The following is a 24,048-nucleotide window of genomic DNA, read 5'->3' as shown; positions in this document are numbered from 1 at the left end:
TGGTGTCCTATATGGAAAGATACCCATATTATAATGTCACAATCTGTTTGCTATAAAAATAATTGCTGTATATTACAGACTGTGATGATAATAAGGGATGAGCAAAAATGTTATTTTAAAAAATGTCATGTGTCCCTGTCCCCTTATGAATTTAACCATTTAGTATTTGTTTGGAAAGGCTTACTGGCATATGCCCCAAGTCCCAACCATGTGAGAGGAGAAATGAGGTCAGGAGTTAAAGGTTATCTCAACTACTCAAGGCTACATGAGATCCTGTCTTGGTAAAAAAGGAAACACACACTTGACTTATACTTGAATAAAATATTGTTATCTAATATTTTTTAAAAGCTTTTAGATGTTAAAATTAATTCTGATATTTTTACATTTTAATTTTTTCAACTAGCTATTGAGTTATCGTTGCAAGAGCAGAAGCAGCAGCGTGCGGAGACTAAAGCGCTCTACCCACCTGCAGAGAGTCAGTTAAATAACAAGACTGCGCGCAGAGTCAGAGCTCTGTATGACTTTGAAGCTGTTGAGGACAATGAACTCACTTTTAAACATGGTGAAATTATTACTGTTTTGGATGACAGGTATGTTTTATACTTTTTCGTGTGTTTGTGTATAAAAGACCAGACAGTGAGACCCTTGATCAAAGCAATCAAGAGCCATACTTTGATCCTCCACAAAGACGCCTACATAATCCCACACAATTCCTCTATCATTTACAATTCTAAGAAACAAAATAGGTTGGTCTGGTTTGAGCCTAATTCTCCTTTTTATTCTTTATTTTGGTTTGTTTACTTTTGGAGACAAGGCCTTTAAGGCCTTCTGTCTCAGTTTCCCAAATGTTGAAGCTATAGAGAATTGAGATTTCTGCATGAACTTTATACTTTTTTTAAAAGATCTATTTATTTTATATATGTGAGTACACTGTAGCTGTCTTCAGACACACCAGAAGAGGGCATTAGATCCCTACAGATGGTTGTGAGCTATCATATGGTTTCTGGGAATTGAACCCAGGACCTCTGGAAGAGCAGTTGGTACTCTTAACCACTGAGTCATCTCTCCAGCCCTTATACTTTCAAAAGAAGTGGATATGGTCTGTCGAGTTTGCTCAGAGGATCAGAACGCTTGTCTTTAAGTGTGAGGACCTGAGTTCGGTCCTTGGGACCCACATGTTGGCAGGAGAGCACTGTCTCTTGAAAGTTGTTCTTTGTTCTTCATGCACACAGACACACATAGATAAATGAATGTACTACTTTTTTAAGTTGATGAAACTTTGCAATAGTGAGACCAGACAGCTTGTTGCTATGAACAAGGATGACATATGTACCTGCTTTCCTATACTAGGGAAATAAAGGTAAGTACTTTTAATTTTTAAGTACATTTATTTATTTGTGTACACACATGCATGTATGATCATATGTATGTCCCTACCACCACCATGTGATGTGGAAGTCAGAGGACAGCTTGCAAGAGTCACTAGCTACCATGTTGGTTCTGGGGGTCAGACTCAAACCATTAGGCTTCACCTTAACCTGTTGAGCCATCTTGCTGGCCCCAGTCTAGCCTATTTTTAAGTGGCTACATACATATGGTTTTGCTTTGCTGCTGTATTTATAGAGAAAATGTTATGTAATAGATTATTTATATAAAAAAATGAATGAGGACACAGTTCTGTTTTTGTGAAACTTAGTAAGGGAGTTAAAATGACCGTGTAGACAGTGACATGCAAGACAGAGCGTGGTGATGCTGTGAAAGGCTGTCTCAGGCCACAGAGAACCAGTTTACGTTTTGAATAGACATTGGTATAGGAGGCCTGCCCAGAGGTTGCTTCATTTCAGATGAATATTGGTGGAGTGATTTTTGTTCCGTGTTTTTCACTACTAACGACTGAACCCAGGCCTTGTGCATTCAGGGCCGTGCTTTGGCTCTGAGTTATGTCCCTAACCCCTTGGTTGACTGTGAAAAAAAAATGTAAGAAACTGACAGGAGTCTAAGCACTGACAGAAGGGCTGATTTAAAAGAAGCTTTAAGGAAGTGATTGGTTCAGCATCAACACAGTTTCTGAGTTTATTGCTTCTTTGCCTGTGGTGGCCATAGCTTTCTTATGGAATGATCTTACTCATCAGGGGCTTTGCTTTCCCTTTGCCACTGTTGTTACAAGAGCTGTGAAGGAGTTGCTCTGGTTAGAGCTCATAGCTGAAGACAGAGGCTCAAGCTTTTCTTGGTTCTGAGATCTAAACTTATTTATTTATGGGGAGGGCGCACATGTGTGCTGTGTCATATGTGTGATGGTTGGAGGACAACTTAAAATTCTTTCCTTCCACCATTGGGTCCTAGGGATTAAACTCAGGTCATTGGGCTTGGGAAGCGATTTTAACTGAGTTGTGTTGCCGGCCTAAGACCTAAAACTAGATAGAAGAACCTTCTCAGTTTTCCATGATACATGCAGGAAAATGCCACTTTTAACAGCCTAATTTGTTTCCATCTTAACAAATCAGCTTTACTCTTCAGGAGTTACTGTCTCAGCTGAGGTTCTCTCTGCGGTAGCCAAGCATCCATGTGATGGGCACAGCTGAGGAGGCCGTGTTTTCAGGGAGAGTCCTGGCTTGTGTAGAAATGAACATACGGAATGTCTCTGATCTGAAGTATTTAGGTGACGGATAGATAGCTCTTTTATAGCTTTGTGGAACTCAGTAAATGAAAGGCTTCAGAGTCACAGAGATAGCTTCATCATTAATCCTAGGATTCTTCCTTAGTGTTACAAGTTTGAACCTAGTATGAAGAAGCTTTGGATATAGTTCCTAGTCCTACCAAGAAGAACAAAAAAAAAAGAAAACCAAAAGCATCCTTAAGAATCAGTTGTCACGTGAGATTCTAGGAAGCAGATAAAGGGAGTTCTTCCCAGATAACTGTGACTGTCCTTTTTGAAAACCCAAGAGAATCAGTGGTATTGGTAAAGAGCTAAGTTTAACTTAGGGTTATTAGATATAAACTTCATGCACAAAAGTCAGTGGTATGTTTTGAAAATGTAATATAAAAGATGTCATTTTCCTCAGCAGTTATGAGGACTTAAAGAATCTGGATTTGGCTCACTGGATCAATATGGCAGCTTACAACCATCTGTAACTCCAGTTTCAGGGGGTACAATACCTCCTCGGACCTACTCAGGCACCTGCATGCATGTGGTATACATATGTACACTCAAGCACACATACTTGCATGAAAAATAAAATAAGTATCTAGTAATAAATAACCTACAAAGGTATGCAAGGCCTTTATGGAGGATTTATAAAATTCTTGGAAAGTTAAGAGATAAAAGTATACTTTATATTTATAAACATACAAATAGTGGTAAACCTTAATACTGTAAAGATTTAGGTTTTCTCATATCACATATATTAACTACATTTCCAGTTAAACTTCTTTTGAAATTTTTTTTCCAAAGAATCTGAAGAAAACATTGGAGAAGTGATGATGTGCAGAGTAATTCAGCCGCCAGCACGGGGGAGGGGAGGGGTGCACATTCTTCAGGGACGTCTTGCACCAGGATCCACTTTCTAGACATATGACACACAGTCTGAAATCTAGGAATTGCTGACTTCTGCAGTCTTTTTCTCTTTGGAGCAAGATTGACTGCAGCTGACAGTTCCTCTACACTGCTGGGAGAGAGTGACACACTGAGCCACAGAGATGGGCTCAAGAACAGAGACAGCTTGTGTATGACAGGGTAGCAGATATTAGTTTTTGTTTTGTTTTGTTTTTTTTTTTAATTTATTTTTTACTTAATCACTTTACTCATTGGCTACCTCCTGGTCACTCCTTCCCACAGTCTTTACCCCTATTCCCTCCTTCTCTTCTTCTTTGAGCAGGTAGGGCCCCCAAGTATCGCCCATCTTGTTAAATCAAGTCTGTGAGGCTAGGAGCATCCTTTAGTGAATTTCTAGTAATTTTTCCTGCATCAGTTGGCTCTTCATATAATAAAGTGAAGTTTGTTTTACACAGCACATACAGTTTGATTCCACATAATTTAGTGACCTCAGCATGGGAGATGGACAAAAAAGGAAATCTGAATTATTAGACAAGTCTCTGGGGGAATAGACAGTAATTTAGGGTAGAAAAGGGTAGATAAGCATGTATGACATAGAAAAGGGGTTACTGAATTGACCTGAAAGTAGTAGTGATCTTAAATAAGCAGTTGCCATTCTAAGTATATGAAGAACTAAAATTCATGAAAAATAAAATATCTGTGATCCAGTAGGAGAAAGTAAATGGGCAAAGATAAGAATAAGCAGTTGGGCTGGAGGGACGGCTCAGTGGTTAAGAGCACTGGCTGCTCTTCCAGAGGTCCTGAGTTCGATTCCCAGCAACCACATGGTGGCTCACAACCATCTATAATGGAATCTGATGCCCTCTTCTGGGGTGTCTGAAGATAGTGTACTCAAAAAATAAATTAATAAATCTTTTTTTAAAAACCAGAATAAGCAATTTACAGCATGAGTTCCAGTGTAGTTAAGGCTACACAGAGAAACCCTGTCAAAGAAAAAGAAAAATTAAAAAAGTAAGAGGAGAGGAAGTTTGTGGACACTGGAGAATGCCAGGGAGCATGATGAAGCTCAGCGGGCCTTTCTTCTGGAATCCTGTTGGCATGGACAGTTATAGTTATCCAGTGTGGATGAATGACTGCCTCGCATGCTTCTGGGGAAGAAGGAATGTGAGCTGCCAGTCTACAGAACATTTGACAGTGTCTGTAAAGCTAAGCATGCATGAGCCAGCAAGTGGTTTTGTCTGTGTCCATCCTTCTCCCTGCCCCCATCCCTCAATTTTTCAGAGACAGTTTCATTGTTTTGGCCTTTTTATCCAGACTGGTCTTGAACTCCGGGGCTCATGCAGTCTTTGGAAGTACTAATAACTGTAGGCATATGAATATACCTAGCTTGCAGGTCACTGTTTTGAACAAATGTAGAACAGTTGTTGTTTATGGGCTTTTTAATCCAGAGTGGTTACTAGTCAGCCTTATCATCATCATCATCATCATCATTATTACTATTATTATTATTATTATTATCATCATCATCATCATCATCATCATTATTTTCTGGAGACAGGGTATCTCTATGTAGCCCTGGTTGTCCTGGAGCTCACTTGGTGGACTAGGCTGGCCTCAAACTCAGAGATCCATCTACCTCCCCAAGGTGTCTCCCACCACCTCCCTGCACTCTATAATATTGAGAGACTGGGAATGACCAGGAATGAGCTGTAGAAGTTGATCTTCACAGAAATGACTAAACTAAGTGCATGTGCTCTTGTGATGAACTCTAAAGGAGATGAGTGGCACCAGTACACTTTAAACTAACACGCTCTCCCTGGAGTGACACATGGCTCCACACAAGTGTCAGATGAGTTGTCTGTGTGTGAAAGGATGGGAAGTACATGGGGAAGGGAGCCTCTGGTTTAGATGCAGTGGTGTGGAAGGATGGATTTGGGCTTGCAGTTTAGTCACTGATAATCACTTCATAATGTAGGTATTTGGATATAGATTTTCTTTGATTTATTAGGATTGCATGTTTGTCCCACTGTCTGGCTAAGAGAAACAAGTTCTACCTGCGTAGAGCTTGATGGAAGCGAAGTGTGAAAGTCCAATAGCTGTGTTTAGTTTTCTCTTGACAGGATGGAGAATAGCAAATGACCTTTTCCGTGCTGTTTTTAGTGATGCCAACTGGTGGGAAGGAGAAAATCACAGAGGAACAGGACTCTTCCCTTCCAACTTCGTAACGACTGACTTAGGCACGGAGGTTGAGGCGGGTAAGGCAACAAAGGTATTGGTTTCTCAGAGAAACTCAGTCTGAGATTATCTTCCCTTGAATCTATTATTATTGACGTTTCAGAGTAGGTGGGACTGGGCGTGGTAGCACATACTTTTAATCCCAGCACTTGTGGACAAAGGCAGGCAGATTTCTGTATTTCAGATTCTTTGGGTGTTGATGATTATGTAAAATAAGTATTTAAATGAAAACTTGAGAAGCAGTTTGTATCTATCTATACAAAATGTCTTTGGAACCACAGTGAAGGTGGAGACCACATAATCAGCCCTAGTCAGCAAATGCTGAGTGAGGTGACAGTGCTGAGTCCTTAAATTTTATATTTTATTCCACCTTGATATGACTGTAGATCATGGACCCTCACTGGTAACTATAGACGTGTAGTGAGCCACACTGAGGACACAGGCATTGGTTGTCCGGACATGCTGTGGGGGTCTTAAGTATACAGAAGCAGCTAAGAGTAGTGATGACAGTGACAGCCAGCCGGTTAACTGTCAGTGCTCTCCCTTGCTCTCCTGCCTGTGGAACCAGTATGCTTGCTGCCCTGAGAAAGGAGGCGGAGGTGGAGAAACTTATCTAGTAAGGGATAGAGCCAGAATCTAAAGGTCTGCAGTCTGGCTTCAGAGTGCACTCAGACTATTGCTGAGGCAGAGCTGACCCTCCCCGTTCTGCAGAAAGAGCGTGTGGTGAAAATGTCATGTGCAGTGTTCACAGTGCAGAGTGGAGCACGAGAAGAAATGAAGTTGGGGAAGGGGAAACGTATTCATGCAGATGCAGACTTCAGTGCTTTCTCTCCAGCCTTCTTAGTTGATAGGAGCCTTGGGAACGATTCAGGTAACTGTAAAGCATAGAAGACATCCTGATCAGTGATTTTCTTCTTGGTATAGTTGGAAGAGGCTGGCCTGCTGTTTTAACAGTAAGATATCTAGCTGGGAGTAAAATGGTTTCCCAGCATGTGCAAAGTCCTAGGGTTGGTTACAGCTTCTCGTCATTAACATTATTGAGTAGTAAAAGGTACTCTTTTTGTTTTGTTTTTTAAGACAGAGTTTCTGTATGCAAGAGTCCTAACTGTCCTGGACTCTCTTTGTAGACCAGGCTGGCCTTGAACTCACAGAGATCCACCTGCCTATGCCTCCCAGTGCTGGAATTAAGTGCTGGAATTAAAGGCATGTGCCACCATGCCTGACATGAAAGGTCATCTTGATCCTCACTGTACCTCTGTGTCTTGTTGAGCTCTCTTTACTTGTAAATAATTCAAAGTTATCCAAATACTTAAGGCAGGAGTCTACTGGACCTCATCCTCTAGTTACACTGATTTTTATAGTAATTTCATTTCCATCAAAGTTTAATTAAAATTGAGTATATTCTAGAAGTGCTCCAAGGAGCTTGTGTATTAGGTAGTTTTCAGGATACACATATTTATACATTATTTTGAAATACCCTCCTTATGAAATACTTTTTGTTGTTGTAGCTTTATACTATTTTAACTCTAAGAGTTAGGTTAAGTCTGGTCTGTATTTTGTTCAAATAGGAAATACAAGTTAAGGGCGTGTTTGTTTGTTTGTTTACAAATGCAGAAGGTCAGACATGGATGGAACTTCGGTTATAAGTGAAGCTGGCTTAGTGATGTTTGTCCCCATGTATATTTACTCATCCCAGCAGTGACTGTCAGTTCTCAGTGGCAGTGCCTATGAATGCTGCTCTGTCCCAGTGAACGTCAGCTCCGTGAACGCCCGCCCGATGGTCTGTTCACTCCCTGCCGTGAATCTAAGCACTGGGAAGGTTTAGCACACTGAGTGCTGAGTAAATACTGTGGCATAAATGAATAACCATATGTAATATATTGACTATAAATTATCTCTTATGGATAATAATAGACCACTTAGAAATTTAGTGACTAAATTGTAATGTTGATATAAATGTTGAAAAACTTGTTATGTTTCTGTAGCAACAGTGGACAAATTGAATGTTATTGATGATGATGTGGAGGAAATTAAGAAATCGGAACCTGAGCCTGTTTACATAGATGAGGTATCGACCTTCTGTTTAATAAACTACCACAATTTAAAAAAATAGACTATATTTTGGGAACAGGTGGGAACAGTGCTTTTCCATTCACTGCAGTTAACTCTTTCAACTTCTCAGTGTCTGCTGTTATTTTTCTAGGGTAAAATGGATAGAGCCCTGCAAATTCTCCAGAGCATAGATCCAAAAGATTCAACACCCGACTCCCAAGACCTCTTGGACTTGGAAGGTATTTAGATTATATTGAACTCACCTTAGTGTTGCTTAACATATTTATTATTAGTTTATAGTGTCTTGAAGTTTTCTTTCTGCCTCCTGTTTGCTTTTTTGAGATTTGAAATTTTTGTGAGGAACAGACCTGTGTAATAAAAAAATAGAAGTGTTACTTAAGAGATATTGTTGCAGCCTATATCCATTTCATGAAAGGAAAAATGATGAAATTGGCCAAAGAAAAGACAGAATTAGAAATAACAGCATGGACAGGCGGTGGTGGCCCACACCTTTAATCCCAACCCTCGAGGCAGAGACAGGCAGATCTTAAAACATGTTCCAAGACGGTCAGGGCGACACAGAGACACTCCGTCTTGGGGGGAAAAAAAAAAAAAAATCACATCATATTAAATCAAATCAAAGTGTAAAAGTTTATTTTTTGTTTAACTGTCTTCTGACTGTTTGTCATTTATTTTCTAAGTGTTTAAAGCAAAAACAGATACTCTTTTGTGTTTAAGAATCCTCTTTGGGGACCCTGTTCTCAGGCCGATGGTTGGTTGAGAGTATCCGACTCTGTATTTCTCAGGCTCGGAGTTAGAAAAAGGACTGAAGGAGCTGAAGGGGTTTACAACCCCACAGGAAGTACTACAGTATTAATCAGCTAGATTTTCCAGATCTCCCAGAGACTAAACCACCAACCAAAGAGTACGCATGGAGGGACCCATGGTTCCAGCAACTATGCAGTAGAGTATGGCCTTGTCAGGCATCAATGAGAGGAGAGGTTGTTGGCCCTGTGAAGGCTCAATACCAGTGTGGGGAATGTCAGGGCCAAGAGATGGGAGGGAGTAGGTGGGTGGGGGAGCACTCTCATAGAGGCAGCGGGAGGGTTAATGGAATAGGGAGATTCCAGAGGGGAAACCGGGAAAGGGGATAACATTTGATATGTAAGTAAAGAAAATATGCAATTAAAAAAAATCCTTCTTGGGTTTCTAAACAAATAACAACCAGCAATCGATTAGAGAAACAAACAAAATCCCAGTACTCTGGGCTTCTGGGCATAGGACTCCTTTATCTGCTTAGCCATCTTATCAGCCCCACATTGTAAAACTTCTTACATAAGTGAAAGGTGTTAGTGTTTAATGTTTGTACATATACGTACTTTATGCATATGGGTCAGATTTGCTCTTGTCATCCCTTTCCTGGCACTCGCTTATCCCCCTATATTTTGTATGATGATGCATATTCTCTTGTTTAAAGATTGTTGAAACTGACTTAAGCTGCAATAAGTTTCTGTATTTGTAATTATTTCTGTATTACAGATATTTGCCAACAGATGGGTCCAATGATAGATGAAAAACTTGAAGAAATTGATAGGTAAGGTCTTGCTTTGTTTTGAGCAGGTTTACAGCTGGTGGAATTGCTTGTGGGATTGCGTATGTACTGCAATTACTGTTCAGTTTGCCAGACTCTTGAAGCTGGCTTTCTGGTAATGCTATTTATTTTGGGAACATTATTTTCATCAGTGCCAGTAATGTGATGTGCATAGAGCCATGGACCCTTGCATTTAATCACGCCAGTCCCTTTGCTTTGGGGGCTGGAATTGAGTAAGAAGGAATGAAGTGTATCAAGGACAACATGAAAATGGGCATTTTCAGTGAGCGTTGACTTGTGACAGACCCAGGACTGACATCTGTGACTATAAGTGAGACTTCACGAGTTTGGGAATCTAATGCAGTGCAGCAACTTTCCTTGTCTTCTCTCATGTCTCTTTTCTGTTGCCCTTTCTGTTCTCTTGTCTCCCTGGGTTTGCTGCTCTGAGAATGGGCATCAACGCTGCTGGTAGACAGGCTTGTTCCAACCAAAGTCTCTGAACTTGGAAAGAGAAGCTTGAGAAATGAAGTCCAAGGGGAATTACTCGCCATTCTTCTCCCTTTCCAGCCCCTGATAGCTGAACAGCTGTATAAATCATACAAGAAGAAAGGAATTAGGTTAATTTTCTAATAGCTTTTTTTAAGTAGAAATTATTTTTTTAAGCAAACAATGATTCATTCAGAAAAAAATGGTTTCTTCCATAATGTATTTTAGCATTTTTAAATGTCTTTTTAAAAAATATTTATTTGTTTTATGTGAGTACAGTGTCATTGTCTTCAGACACACCAGAAGAAGGCATTGGATCCCATTATAGATGGTTGTGAGCCACCATGTGGTTGCTGGGTATTGAACTCAGGACCTCTGGAAGAGCAGCCAGTGCTCTCAACCACTGAGCCATCTCTCCAACTCCTTCATAACATAAAAAAAAAAAAAAAAAAAAAAAAAAAAAAAGAAATCCTTTGTGTTTTTACAACACTAGAATAATCAGTGGTAGATTGATCATAGTTTTGGAGAAAGTATCACACACCTACTCATACATCTGCTACTAATGATTAGTGAGTCATCAGAGAGGAAAAGTTGAGAAAAAAAAATGACTAGTTTGCAATGTGTGTGGCTAGCAGTATTAGTACGCATTTTCCTGGTCCTAAAAATATTCTTTACCCAAACCATTTGAAGTGCGTACTAAATCTGGGGAGCTATACAATGACCAGATGTTGTGGTATTCAACACAATGCTATTTATGACCATAAAAATGCAGCTAGCTAAAATGCCTTTCAGTGTGAAACCAGTTTTCAGAACTAAACATTCTGCATCTTATTGTAGGAATCATTGCCATTGAACAATACTTGCTGATACGGAATGACGTCATATATATAGTGGAAGATATGACAGCATTTTTATTAAATAAGAATTTTACTAGAGAAGAATATCTAAAGGAATAAAAACTCAGAGTACTTGTTTCTGATGTCAGTTAACTTTGAGTGGAAGCTGGCTGTCCAGCAGTGAGTCTGCTAGCTGCTGTCAGTGTTTCAGAGCAGAGGGGACATACAGTTCCTACTGGACAGTGCTTATCATCTCATAGATTGTTTGCTCCTCTCAAATCATTTTCCTTGAGTAAAACTGTCTTGTTAGAAAGTTACACTGAGCATTTCACTTTGTCATCACAATGAGATCTCATACCGCTGTCCCGTTCTGACTGTTCCAGACGGTTGGAATCCGGTTTTCTACTGGCTTCCCCATCAGGTTCCTCCTCTGGTTGAATTCTGGTTGTCCGTTTGCCTGCTTCTCTTTGTACATCTGGTCGACCTGCTCTATTCATCGTTTCCACCTTGCCTATACATCTTTCCTCAGGACCAGCTTAAGTCCTAGTCCTGTCTTTGCAGTCTCCAGCTCCCATTAACCTCCCCACTTCATAGAAGCTTGTACTTGGTTGTGTGTTTGATGGATTTTCTTTTCTTTACGTTTTAAGATTTATCTATGTATCTATCTATCTATTCATCCATCCATCCATCCATCCATCTATCTATCTATTTATTTATTTATTTATCACCTTTGCTGTCTTCAGACACCCCAGAAGAGGGCATCAGATCTCATTACAGATAATTGTGAGCCACCATGTAGTTGCTGGGATTTGAACTCAGGACTTCTAGAAGAACAGCCAATGATCTTAATTGCTGAGCCATCTCTCCAGCCCTTGATGGCTTTTCTTTTGTGCTCTTTACCTTGTCTTCCAAGGAAGAGACTCAGCTGTCCTTACTTGTTCTAGTACAGTCCTGAGTGTAATTCCGTAAAGGCTTGCCTTTGCTTTGGGTTATGGGATCTTGAAAGATGATTTTCAGCATGGCACTCAGTGTGTCATCAGTAAGCTCTGTTATATAGACCAGATTCTTATGGTTAATGCTTAGTCACACATTTGTTAATATGCACACCTAACGTCTGTAGATTTGGGTACTTTGCAGCAGATCAGTACTTCTTTTCCTGCTTGTGATCATTGCAAGAAAAGAAATAGCACCTGTTAGTTTGCTCAAATAACATTTTAATAAAGGAGAGACGGGCATTTGTGCATTGGGCTGTTTCTTTGGCTTCTCACCTCTCCTTGTACACATTGAGTCACATCCAGTATACACTTACAAATGTTTTGTGCCACACAAAAGTAGCCATCTAACTTATACAAATCGTCGGCTATACGCTGTCATACATTATTCTCAGGGGAGTAGGCAGAATTTTACCAATCAGAAGGATTTTTACCATGCGTTCCTAGGTGAACATAGAAATGTTTCCCTGGATTTGTTGTTATACAGTAAGGTGACTAGTTTTACTTCCCCAAACCACTAAGTGAAGATCAGTGGAGACTAGCTTGTGTGTATATTGGTTTTTCTTGATAGTATTTTTTAAAAATTTAGTTGGTTCTTTCATGGATCTGAGAGATATGTGTATGTCTTTTTCCCATTGGGCTCTTATTCAAGTCACACTATGCTTCACAGGGGCTCTGGGTCTTCATCTCTGTACTGTTAGTGAGATTTATAATTAAGGCATAGACTTTTACTGAAACAGACTATTTTTCTTTGTAATTAAAATTTTGACATAAATCTATAATGCATTAAGCTAAATTCTAGCACCCAAATTATGAATTGATTGCAATTTATGAGGTATAGATCTAAGTTTTCCATATTATTAGGAAGATGTACCAATCTGTTGATGGAACTCAACAGTTTCTCCTCTCACTTTCATTGCATATGAAAAGGGCCTTCTGAAGTATGGCTAAAAATGTGCTAAACTTAAGTGGTCATCAGTCGCGTTACTGTGGAAATATTTGTCTTGTACATCAGGAGGCATTCAGAACTATCTGAGTTGAACGTAAAGGTGCTGGAGGCTGTGGAACTGTACAACAAGCTGGTGAATGAAGCACCTGTGTACTCGGTCTATTCAAAGCTCCATCCAGCACATTACTCAGCCACAGCAGCGGCGGCTCCAGTGCAGGTGAGCATTGCTCTTGAGAAAGTTTTCACGTTAAAAAAAGTTAAATGTGTAAGAGCATAATATTAAAGATCTGTTCCCACGAATATAATTATCAAACTAGGGCTATAAAGATGTGAAGAGATGGCTTAGCCGTTAAAGATTAGGCTCACAATAAAAAAAAATTGCACAAAACTGGGAACTATGTGTTCTTCCCTTCACTGTGACAGAGTTCCTGAGAAAAGTCAAGGAAGACGTTTATTTGGCCTAGTGATCTCAGATGTCTCAGTTCACAGCGAGCTGGCTCCATTGTCCTCAGCCTGAAACAGCAGTGTGTTAGAACACAGGCACTCTATCCTCACGGCAGCTGGGAAGCAGAGTAGTGTAGGTCTGGGGATGAGATTAGCCTTCAGAAGACCCCAGTGACCTGTTTTCTCCAGCAAGTCCTCAGAGCCCTACAGCACGCTTAGCTGTGGACTCACTAACGGGTTGAGTCATTGTAAAGTTAGCTCTTGGACACCAAGTTCTTAAGATCCAGTCTTCCCAGCACACTGTCTCTGGTGTATGGGGATGGGAGTGGGTCTTCATGTACAGACTGAAACACTGTAATGGTTTCAGGAAGTGTTGTCTAAACAGTGTTAGCCATAAAGATTAAATATGATATTTCACAAGTTCATTCCAGTTTATTTTTAACACATTGAAAAGACTGTTTCTGGTTCTTTTTATGCCTCTGTAAGCAAGTAAGTATGGGGTGTAAATCTTTTTTATAGATGTAAGTGCTGTTTTATCAATCATGGATCATATATATATATATATAATTTTTTATTTACATTTATGTGTTGCCTGGATATATGTGTATATGAGGGTATCGGATCCCCTGGAAAGGAGTTACATACAGTTGTGAGCTGCTGTGTGGGTGCCTGGAGTTGAACTTGGGCCCTCTGAAAGAGCAGCCAGTGTTCTTAACCTTGAGCCATCTGTTCAGCCCCAAGTATGGATCCTTTTATGAAGGGCCTGCTGTGAAAATCCTCTAGATACTATTTAACAAGGAGATCAAATATTCCTTTAAAAACCTTTCAAATACATCTTAGGTAACGATTTAAAGAGTATTTAATGAGCTTCTTTTATCCTCAGAGCATGCTTTACACTTTCTTAGATTCATGATTTGAAAGTCTGAGATGCAGTTGCCAGGAGCTGCCCATTGGCAGCATCGCTTTCCCAGTGCCCACCATGTTCCTGTGCCTCCCGCTCACATGAGGATACTTCATCTTCTCAGTAGCCCCACTCTGAAGCATTTTTCAAGTTTTGGGCCAATTAAATTTAAATTAAGTGTGGATGAGCAAAATTCATGTTAATTTATGAGAAGTGGTGTGCAGTGGAGTGTGTGAAGGGGACACCAAGGAGAGCAACTAGAATGTGGGTGCATAAATTAGATGATGTAACACAATGTAATTGCTAAGTATTTTTTTAAATGGTTACTGTGGTAACTGTCACACCAGAGAAGAAGCATTTATCAAATATGCCATGCTCTGAACTTTTTGAAAATTACATATGAGCTTAGAAAGGATTTCTGGGTTAAAAAAAGATTCCTGAAGTTTATTCACTATTGCTTCTGTTTTTTTGTTTTTTCGTTTTTTTTTTTTTTTTCTTTTTTCTTTAAATGGTTGTTGCTGCTGTTAAAGTGGAATAAACTAGAAATGTCTGCCTCGTGTCTGTGAGGAGGTCGTTCCTGTACCAGGTTTCTGGGTTGCAGTTTGTACAGCTGCTCTTTTCTCCTTCGGGCTTTTAATGTTTACTTTTTCACACAGCTTCTTAATACATTAACCCACGTGTGAGTTTGTGTGAAATTCCAAAAACTTCCTGTTCTGTTTTTGAAGAACATGTGAACTAAGAGTGGATGGTTATATATGAGGAGTGCGCTTTCAGATAGTGAACTTCAGAAGACTGTGCCTATGTCGCAGCCTTTTGTCAGTGGTTGGCCGGCGTTGCTAAAGAGAGTATCATTGCATTTAATGTATTATCCTAGATTTTAATGTAATCTTTGCTTTCAATAAAACTTAAGCAACTATCACTACTGTATAGTATTTATTGAACATATAGATTGCTTTTGAATGCTGTTACGAGTAGGCCAATAGACTCTGTCCTTACAGGGCTGTTACTGTGAAAATTACATAGGTTTACATAAGAATCTAGTGACTTTTTGCAGTTTCCTAAGGATGCGCTTTGTCTTATTTCATAGCTCCTCCTCTCATCTTCCGAAGGCAGGTGTCTTAGTCACTACTTAAAAGCACAACTTTAATGTTTGTCTTCAAAACTCCTGGAGAAGACAGTCAAACACAATGCAAATGTTCATCGATTAGATGCCATAAGTTGGAGACTCTCCTTTTTGTTCCAGTGTGGAAAGACCAGTAGGATCAGATTGTTCCTCAAATATTTAAACATTGTATTTCTTTTATGTCTTAAAGCTGTCCATACGCTTCATTAAATCATTGAGAGCAAGCGGTTTTTCTCTTTACTTAATAGACATATTCCGTCCAGCCGCATGGTGGAAGCTACGTGGGTGTCGGCATTCACCAAGTGTCTGCTGCTCAGAGCTATAACCTAGGACCGGATCCTATGGGCTCACTGAGATCGCTGCCTCCAAATATCAACTCCGTAACAGCACACACTGTCCAACCTCCATATTTAAGGTAAGTTTTAGAGAGCTGTGTTAATTTTCCTTAATTTTAGGACAAGAACCTACAAACTCTTCTCCTTACAGTAACATTTCAAATTTTTACTTTTGTAGTTGCTTGCTTGTTTGTTTGAGATGGGGAATCTCTTCATAGCCCTATCTGTTCTAGAATTCACTGTGTAGACCAGTCTGGCCTTGAACTTGTAGAGTACGGGAATCAGGTGGGTGATGCTGAGCAGGCTCCCCCACTCTTACTCGTCAGTGGGTTGCTGAAGTGGCCGTTGCTGCTCTTGGGTAGAGTGGTGCTGCTTTACTTAACCTTGATAGTTGCTAAGATTTAAACCCACAGTTAAGACCCTAGACAAAAATTTTTATCTTTATCTCATAGGGATTGACGCCATGGTGTGCTTAGTACTGTGCATAGCTAGCCACACTTAACTGTATGTATTCATAAGTATTAAAAGAAAAAAGTTACTGCTTTCACTCATAAAAAAAAAAGTAAGATTGGACAGTGGACTTTGGTTTAATATTTCTGTATAAGCATTCTCTGAAATATTATATTTTAAATCTTCCTATTTACTTTATCACAGAATATGTATTCAGTGTTATATGTAGTTACTCTCGAAGGCCTCTTTTAGTTTTAAAGTCCATAAGCAGGTGTAAGGACTACCTAAAAAGTAAGCAACCTGTTATCTGTGGGTTACACTACAGTTTCGTTACTCTGGGTACCAGTAGTATTATGGAGGAAAACCTGGTACATCGTCAACATTAATCCTCTACTGTAAGCAACATATTGGGTGTGATTTAAATATCTTTATGACATAGCAGAAATAGGAAGAGAGTTAAGTCCTTCTGTGTGGTGTGGCTGGTTTCCCTCTTGAGTGTGAGTCAGTCTGTCAACCCCAAAGCTTTCTGTGCAGGGGTCTGAAGAAGAGATGTGGTCAATCCCAAAGCACTCTGCAGGGGACTGTTCTGTTTTTGAAAGTGCTAAGCTCTTGTCAGAGGGGAGCTTGGGGGTGCAGTGATGTGGTGTGGGACACATCTGCTTTCTTGGTAGCTGGCCACAGGAGATGCAGGCAGATGCAGTCTGCATTCTTAGTCCCTTTAGTTCTTTGCATGAGAGGTTTTGGAGAAAGCAAGCTAAATAAGTCTAATCGTACATGCTGTTGCTTTGTGAACATTCCTTTTCCCTTAGCTTATTATTGAAGTCTATTCTAAGGTACAAGAGACTACAGGATACCATCTCATTGTAACTACTGCATGGAACCTTGAGGTTTAAATTTTAAAAAAAATGTAAAATCTTAGTACTTTGCATTCAGAGGCATGCAGATCCTTGTAAATGCAAAGCCTGTTTGGTCTACATAGTACTGTAAAATGAGACCCTGCCCTTAAAGATAGATGGTTGATTGATGGATAGAATTTGTCAGATTTCTTTCTCCATTGTTAGCTCTTTGAGCTTCCTCGCTGCGCTTCTATGGAAGCCTCACCCCCTCACCAATCTCCTCGGGTGCTTCTCTGGCCACTTCTGTGACCTAACCTCGTGCCTGCCTCTGCTTGCCTCCTCTCCTTTCTTTTCCCTCAGTTTTGTGTGCTGTGTGGGAATGTTTCTGTGGGTACCTTTACCTTGCTGGTTTGCTGCTGCCCATATGGGCATGTTTGGCAGCCAGAGGTCAGGATGTCTTCTTCGGTCTCAGTCTGTATACTGATTATGTACCTGATGCCTTCTAGGCCAAATGTGATATGAGATGCCCTGGAAATAGTCACAGATGGTTGCAAACTGCCATGTGGGTGCTGGGCATCAAGCTTACTCTTCTGGAAGAGCAGCTGAGCCATCACCCTAGTGTCATCCACCTAGTTTTCAGTAGTCTCTCACTTACCTGAAACACTGCTTGGCTAGACTGCTCAGACAAAGCCTGTGTCTGTCTCCCTGTCCTGGGGCTAGCTAGAGATCCAGGTTTACTCTTTATACTTTCACAGTGAACAGTGTCTTCATTCACACCCTGAGTCAGATCTCAAGTCCTGAGTAGACATTAAAAAAGTATGCCTTTCATCTCAAAACTCAGGAGGCAGAGGCAGGCAGATCTTTGTGAGTTCAAGTCCAGCCTGGTCTACAGAGTGAGTAAGTTCTAGGACAATTGGGACTGCATAGAGAAACGCCAACCAAGCAACCAACAAACAAAAAAAATTAAGTTACTAGTATGATGTCCACATTTTCTTTTGAAAAGAAAATGGAAAAGGTGTGTTTGTCATGATGATCTGTTGCTGCAACTTGAGCAAAAGTAAATGTGATTTTCTTTGTGGAACTTTATTTGCAGCACTGGCCAGGACCCTGTTTCCAATCCTTCTTACATGAACCAGAGCGCACATCTTCAGGCAGCTGCTGGTACAGCTGCTTACACACAGCCCATGGCGATGTCTGCAGATGTGTCTTCTTTCCAGAGCACAGCATCCGGTTTGCCTCAGCTGGCTGGCTTTCCAGTGGCCGTTCCTGCACCTCCAGCTGCACAGCCGCAAGCAAATTACCAGCAGCAGCCACTCCTTTAGAGACTCACCGGGACTGCTGAACGTCTTCGTGGGTGTGCCACTCAACCCAGGGGATTCTAATCTGAAATATTAAGTTTCCCCTCTCAGTCAACCAGAACCATGAATAAATAAAGCACAAAACCCCACCTTACCCTGAAGGCCATAAGAGGGTTTATTTTTTCCAGTCCAGTTTGCTTCAAACTGATCTTTTGGTCAAAGGCAGCTTGGATGTTCTGAATTAGTCTGGTTACAACACTACGTGGTATGAGGCAGGAGTGTGGAATTTTCTCTTTAAAGAAACGGTTATTTCCTCTAAGATGTGATTTTGAGGAACACTGAAGACCTTTAAACATTTTTGTCTGCACTCTCCCCCACCCCGCCCCCCAAATTTCCCACACCCTGTTATTTTAAAAGGCGAACATCTTTTGGTGCAAGCCTGTAGCTTGCCAGCATATTTCCTGTTGGCTCCTTAAATTACAGTTGTGTTTGCAGTACTGTCAGGTTTGCTCTAAGTGTAATGCTGAGTAGTAATTAGCATATACTTGTCTACAGAAGCAAGAGCAGTTTGGAAGGTACAAAAAATGTTTTCTGTTATTATCAGTGAGGACCATGTAAATGCAAATATTGCAAAGCAGTTAGCCAGTCCTCTGACAGCTGAGGGCCAGGGAATGCCCCAGATGTTAGAGATGTGAGGCTTCCCTAGGAAGGCGTGCTCTTGTGCCAGTGTCCCTGCTGTTTAGTGTTGTTTTCTGCTGACTTTGGCGTGTGTCTAATGAAGGTGTTGTCCTTTGGATTTCCTGCCTGCCACATACGCAGACACTGCACTTCCTTCTTAGGGATTCTCAGTGAATTTGCACCAGGAGACACTCCCCATAATCTGGTGTGATAGAAACCATCACGGGTGTTAAGTGTAAGGAGGGCATTGCTTGGTTACAGAAGTGACTGACACTCCATTGGAAATCTGTCATCACGCCAAGCTCTCACGTGTCACTGAGAAGGAATTGTGCATGCCCTTCGATGTAATTCCGAGCCTCTGCAGAAACAGCAGGCAGCGGTGTGTACACAGGCTGACCGGACGGCAGCTTTTCTGAAGCTCATGCTTTTATTGGTTGGTAGTCCAAGAGAATTGGTGGGAAACCCATAGGGATTTCCTCTTAAAACGCTGCACAATACTTTATTGTATCAACTTTTTACACAACACAAACTAGAAAACATAGATGCAGATGCTTCAGATCCATGATATTTACACTGGTAAAATGTTCTAAACTTAAAATTTTTTAAATTTAAAATTTTTGCATGAATGCACTTCTATATATATTTTTAAGCCCTTAACCTTTATTAAAAATCCACTGGGAGACAATTTGGAAATTTTTGTCATGTACCTATTTATAGATACTTGATTATAAGTAAGTTATTTTTTCAAAGAAACCTTATTCTAGAACCTACTTCTGCATAAAGTAGCCAGCACTGAAGAGAGAGCAAGCCGTCCCTGCAAGCCTGTGTTTTGTGAGTATCTGGTTTTCAGATACAGAACACTGGAAGATTTTCAGTCTTTAGCCCTCATGTTCTGTTTTTCCTGCAGCCCTTTCCTTCCACCTGAACTCACTGATGCACTTACAAGAACGAGTTACAACCTGGCACCCTACTGTTTGGAGAACAACCCTCCACTCTTTAAAAATTAAGTAAATAAATGTAAAAGTCCAGAGCTGCTCTGGATGACGTTTGCATAGATGAATGCATCTTCCCTTCCAGAATGTGTTTAATAAGCTCATTTAGTGTTTGTGCATTTCATGTTTAGTTACTGTCTAAATGATAAAGGCCTTACTCAGTCGTGTAAATACTGTGTACTCGTTAAATGGGGACCAGCCAGTAAAGCTCAGCTGTTCTGGAATAATAAAACATGCCACATGACCTGTATATAGTGTATATTGGTGTTTGTGAAGTTTAATATATGCAGAAATTTCTTCCTCCTACATTTTATTTTTTCCATTCATAAATTTGTGTTGCAGAGTTATTGATAGCCTAAAAATGATACTAAATCTGTATTGATCTGATTTCAGTATTAATACAAAATGTAATGATATATTTTTTCCCATGATCTTATTGAACTGTACTTATTTTAAGATTTTTGAAGCTATTTATTTTCTGCCAAAGGAATAGTCTACCTTCAGATTTCTACATTGGGTTCATATTTAATGTTTTCTAACAAAAATTTTTAAATTAATTTCATTTTTCATATAAATCTTGATATATTAGAAAATTCTTAAAAATATACAGAATTTTATAGTATAAAACATTTTCTTGGGTGTTAAGTGGAGTATATTTGAAAAGTCAACCGTCAGTCAATGTTGTCTTTTTATTAGGTAGTTTGCTTACGAAATTACCTACATATTCTCTTTTTGCCTAGTACTTAAGTATGTATTTCCATTATGCTATTTCAAGTACTTGATATTTGACTAATGATTGTACTGTACACTGAAGATGATAATAAAGTTTCATCCACATTTTGAAAAAATAATTGTAAATGTGGCTGGTTTAGGGATATAACTCAGTGATAGAGTTTGTTCTTTACCCCCAAACATTGCAAAATGGGGGAACATGGTCTTAGAAATCTTTCAGTCTTTTAAAGAAGTTTTATGTGTTTCAGGTATATAGATGTTTTTTCTGCACATGTGTCTATGCACCACATGCTTGCCTGGTTCGCTCAGAGGCCAGAAGAGGGCATCTGATCCCCTGGGAATAGAATTAGAGAAGGCTGTGAGCGCCTGTGTACTGGCAGCTGAGTCACCTCCCCACCTCTGGATTCTCTTTCAAAGCCTTTCTTAGTGAAAGACCAAGTGTTAGACCTGTCCACTCCTAGGCCAGGCTTTGTTGAATTGTGTTAGTGTAACACCAGTGTTGTTTGTAAGGCTGATAAATTATACATAAAACAGCACCAACTTAATGATTCCACCACAAGGTCAATTTTTTTTTTAATTACTTCAGTTTTAGCTCTTAGATAAAAAGGAGGACTCAGATTGATTTTGTGGATTTGTTTGACTTCATTTTTTTTCTTAATGAAGTTTGGGGTTTTTATTTTTCCCCAGAGGAAAAATTACTATAAATTTGTGAAGCTAAATTTGAGTTTGAGAGTTTTTTGTTGTTGTTGTTTTTAATGTAGCTTGCATGATTGAGTGTAATGAAGTGTCCCAAACTCATGTTTAGAGTGTCATATGTGACCTTACTTGAAATGGTCTGAAGGTAAAGTTAGCTCAGGGTCTTGAGCAGAACCATCCCAGGAAGGATGGACTCTGAATCTGATGGTTTCTTCATAAGAAGATGAAAGGCAGGGACCCATAGAACAAGGCTGTGTGGAGGAGGAGGCAGGCTGCACTGCCTTGAGGAAAGGAAGGGCTGCCCGGGATCACGGAAGCTGGGACACAGTCAGGACTTCTCCCTGAGCCTTTGAGGGAATATGGCTGCCAGCATCCCACTTGGAAACTTTCAGCCTCTAGAGCTGGGAGGAAACTCATTTCTCCTGTTTAAACCTCCAACATTACTCTCAAAGTCCTAGGAAATCAGCAGACGGGTAAACATACCCAACAGTTTTGGAACTCTCAAAGGTTGCTTAAATCATGTCGTCCTATGAATTTCGAAAAATGCATGTAGTCCAGTGGGCAGTTGTTTTCATTCTGGCTAAACCACAGTGAAAATGCACGTGTCGGGCTCTAAAACCCCTCCCTGCTAACACATAGTCTCACTTTAGTGATTTGTTTCCTCACATCTCTATTTGACTCCTTTATGCCAGGGATGTTCAAAGGTAACAGGGTCACCTGGTTTTTCATTTACTGTCCACTCCTTTGCCCATCATGAGTAGAAACTTAGTGGTGGAATAAATATTTAAAGGCAAACGGGCAGAACTGAGTGACAAAGGCTATTCAACAATGGAGATTTATGTTTTTCAAAAAAAAAAAAAAAAAAAGTTAAACAACACTTAAAGTAAGAGACCACATGCTTGACATTTGGTATAGGAAGCATGGACATCTTTAATTTTTTAAAAATTTTTAATTGATGTGAATTTCACATAATAAAGCTAACCATTTTAAAGCAAATACTTATAATGGAGTTTAAGTATACACATTTACAAATAACCTTGAGTTTGAGAGCGGGACATTCTTGTGTTTGCCTCTTTCATGTAGCAGCTTTTATTTAAGATGTTTACTTGTTTGCATTACTGTGATCTCACTCAGAGCCTTGAGCCTGTAGGCCAAGTGCTCTGCCACTGGGGCTAAACTTGATGCTTCTTGCTGTTTACTTCTCTTATACCATATGCCAGTACTTCATCGCTTTTATAGCTAAATAATGCTCTCACATGTGTGTCCACTGAAGTACTCAAAACACACCACAGCTAAAACAGGTTTTCTCTTAGTAGTCCAGGCTGTCTTCACAGTCAAGATCATTCCTATTCAGCTTCTAAATGTGGAGATTAAGCCTGGTCCTGAGGTCAGAGCTTGATGGCAGTGGGTGGGCTCTCTGAGATTGTGTGGTTCTGCCACACAGAATAGATCCAACACTAAAAATGTGAGCTCAACAAAGTGTACCCAGCACTGTTCTACCAAGAAGTGATGTCGTCAGAGCATCGTGGTTGTGTAAAGAGGTATTGGAGCAGATGAACTCACATCTTGTTTCCCCATACAAAAGGTAGCAGAGGGGAGGGGGATCCAGCATGAGCTCCTGTAGGCTTAGATTTTTGAAAACCTGTACCTCCCTTGTCACCCACCAACCACCAGAGGTAGGGGAAGAGAAAGGTCCTGTGGACCTGTTTAGAAATAGTTCTTTAGGGCAATTCCAGTCTTTGTTGTCTGCAGTCCAGTCCATTAACCAAACACCTATCATGAATCATAGCAGTGGCTCTATCCAGAGGAAACCATGAGGCTCTGCTGATTGGCATGTGTCTTCAGAAGAAGCCAAGAGGCAGCCGGCATATCACCAGAAGTTTTTTTGTTTTTTTTTTTTTTTTTTTTTTGTGCATTTCTTCCTACAAAGTCACAACTAGTGAAGATCAGCAAAGAAAACGTGAGCCAATGCAGGAGTGTTCTCAGTGAAGACCAATGATGACTGGCAAAGAGTTGCAAGGGGAACCAATGCAAGAGCACTGTCGGGTTATGTATGCTTCTACTCTTCAAGTATCATGTGTCCTCTCAAATGTCTGCTCCATCAAAATAGCACATCCCCTTTCACCAGGCAACTTCCAGAAAAACATTACCTTCCTGCTCTCAGCAAAACATCCTCTCATAAGACTGTTTCCAGATAAACATCACATGACACAACTGAGTCTCCAAAGAAACCAGAAATCTTCACTTCAGCTCAGGCCTTTGTTGAACTGTGGATGAGAGATAAGCACGTAGAACCCTGTATCCAACATAGAGTTTACACATTCATCTTTCTCTTTTCCCCTTTCGTATGTTAGACCGACCCACACCCTAGATTCCTTGTGCTTCAGTTGTCCTTACTGGGATGCTTTTGTTCACTTAATGAGTTAGATGGTCAGTCGTAATGTCACTGGACCCAAAAATGCTGTGCGTTTGAAGCATCTTATAATCATGTTCAAGCAGTTACTATTTGCTCATGATTTCTTCTTGTGTCTGTACTTGACAGTACAATTTTATTTAATATGCATTTCAACCAGCTACCTTGTTTTCATTATTCTGTATAGAAGTCAGTAAACAAAATAATGGCACTTGCTTTCCCAGACTCCTTTGCAGCCAGAGGTGACCATGTGCATTGTTTTTGACCCAGTGAGATTTAGGTCCGAGGTCTTGGATCTTCCTAAGAGGAAAGAGGAAAAAGGTTAAAAAGAGAAGCTTTGGCTTAGCAGATTCCATGCTGGATATCAAGCAATAATTTTGTGACCATGAAGGGTAAAGTCCCAATGGCTTAGAAAGATAACATCTTTGAATGACTAGATTACTTCATGAGTGAAAA

The 24,048-nt window shown here is 40.1% G+C and overlaps 1 protein-coding gene across 1 annotated transcript in view; it reads left to right on the top strand.

Annotated features, from left to right (window-relative positions):
* Positions 1-20,449, top strand: part of STAM2 (signal transducing adaptor molecule 2) — a 42,320-nt gene extending 21,871 nt beyond the window's left edge. Inside the window, exons 7-14 of the mRNA XM_080927009.1 lie at positions 404-590; positions 5,714-5,808; positions 7,774-7,856; positions 7,992-8,079; positions 9,380-9,434; positions 12,761-12,911; positions 15,411-15,577; positions 17,877-20,449. Coding sequence (XP_080783135.1) covers positions 404-590; positions 5,714-5,808; positions 7,774-7,856; positions 7,992-8,079; positions 9,380-9,434; positions 12,761-12,911; positions 15,411-15,577; positions 17,877-18,105 — 1,055 coding nt within the window. The 3' untranslated portion in view covers positions 18,106-20,449. The remainder of the gene's footprint in view (positions 1-403; positions 591-5,713; positions 5,809-7,773; positions 7,857-7,991; positions 8,080-9,379; positions 9,435-12,760; positions 12,912-15,410; positions 15,578-17,876) is intronic.
* The last annotated feature ends 3,599 nt before the right edge of the window (positions 20,450-24,048 follow it).

Source organism: Micromys minutus (genome assembly GCF_963924665.1).
Source record: "Micromys minutus genome assembly, chromosome: 13".
Lineage (NCBI taxonomy): Eukaryota > Metazoa > Chordata > Mammalia > Rodentia > Muridae > Micromys > Micromys minutus.
Note: the sequence above shows the minus strand (reverse complement) of the source record. Positions and strands in the feature narration are given on the sequence as shown.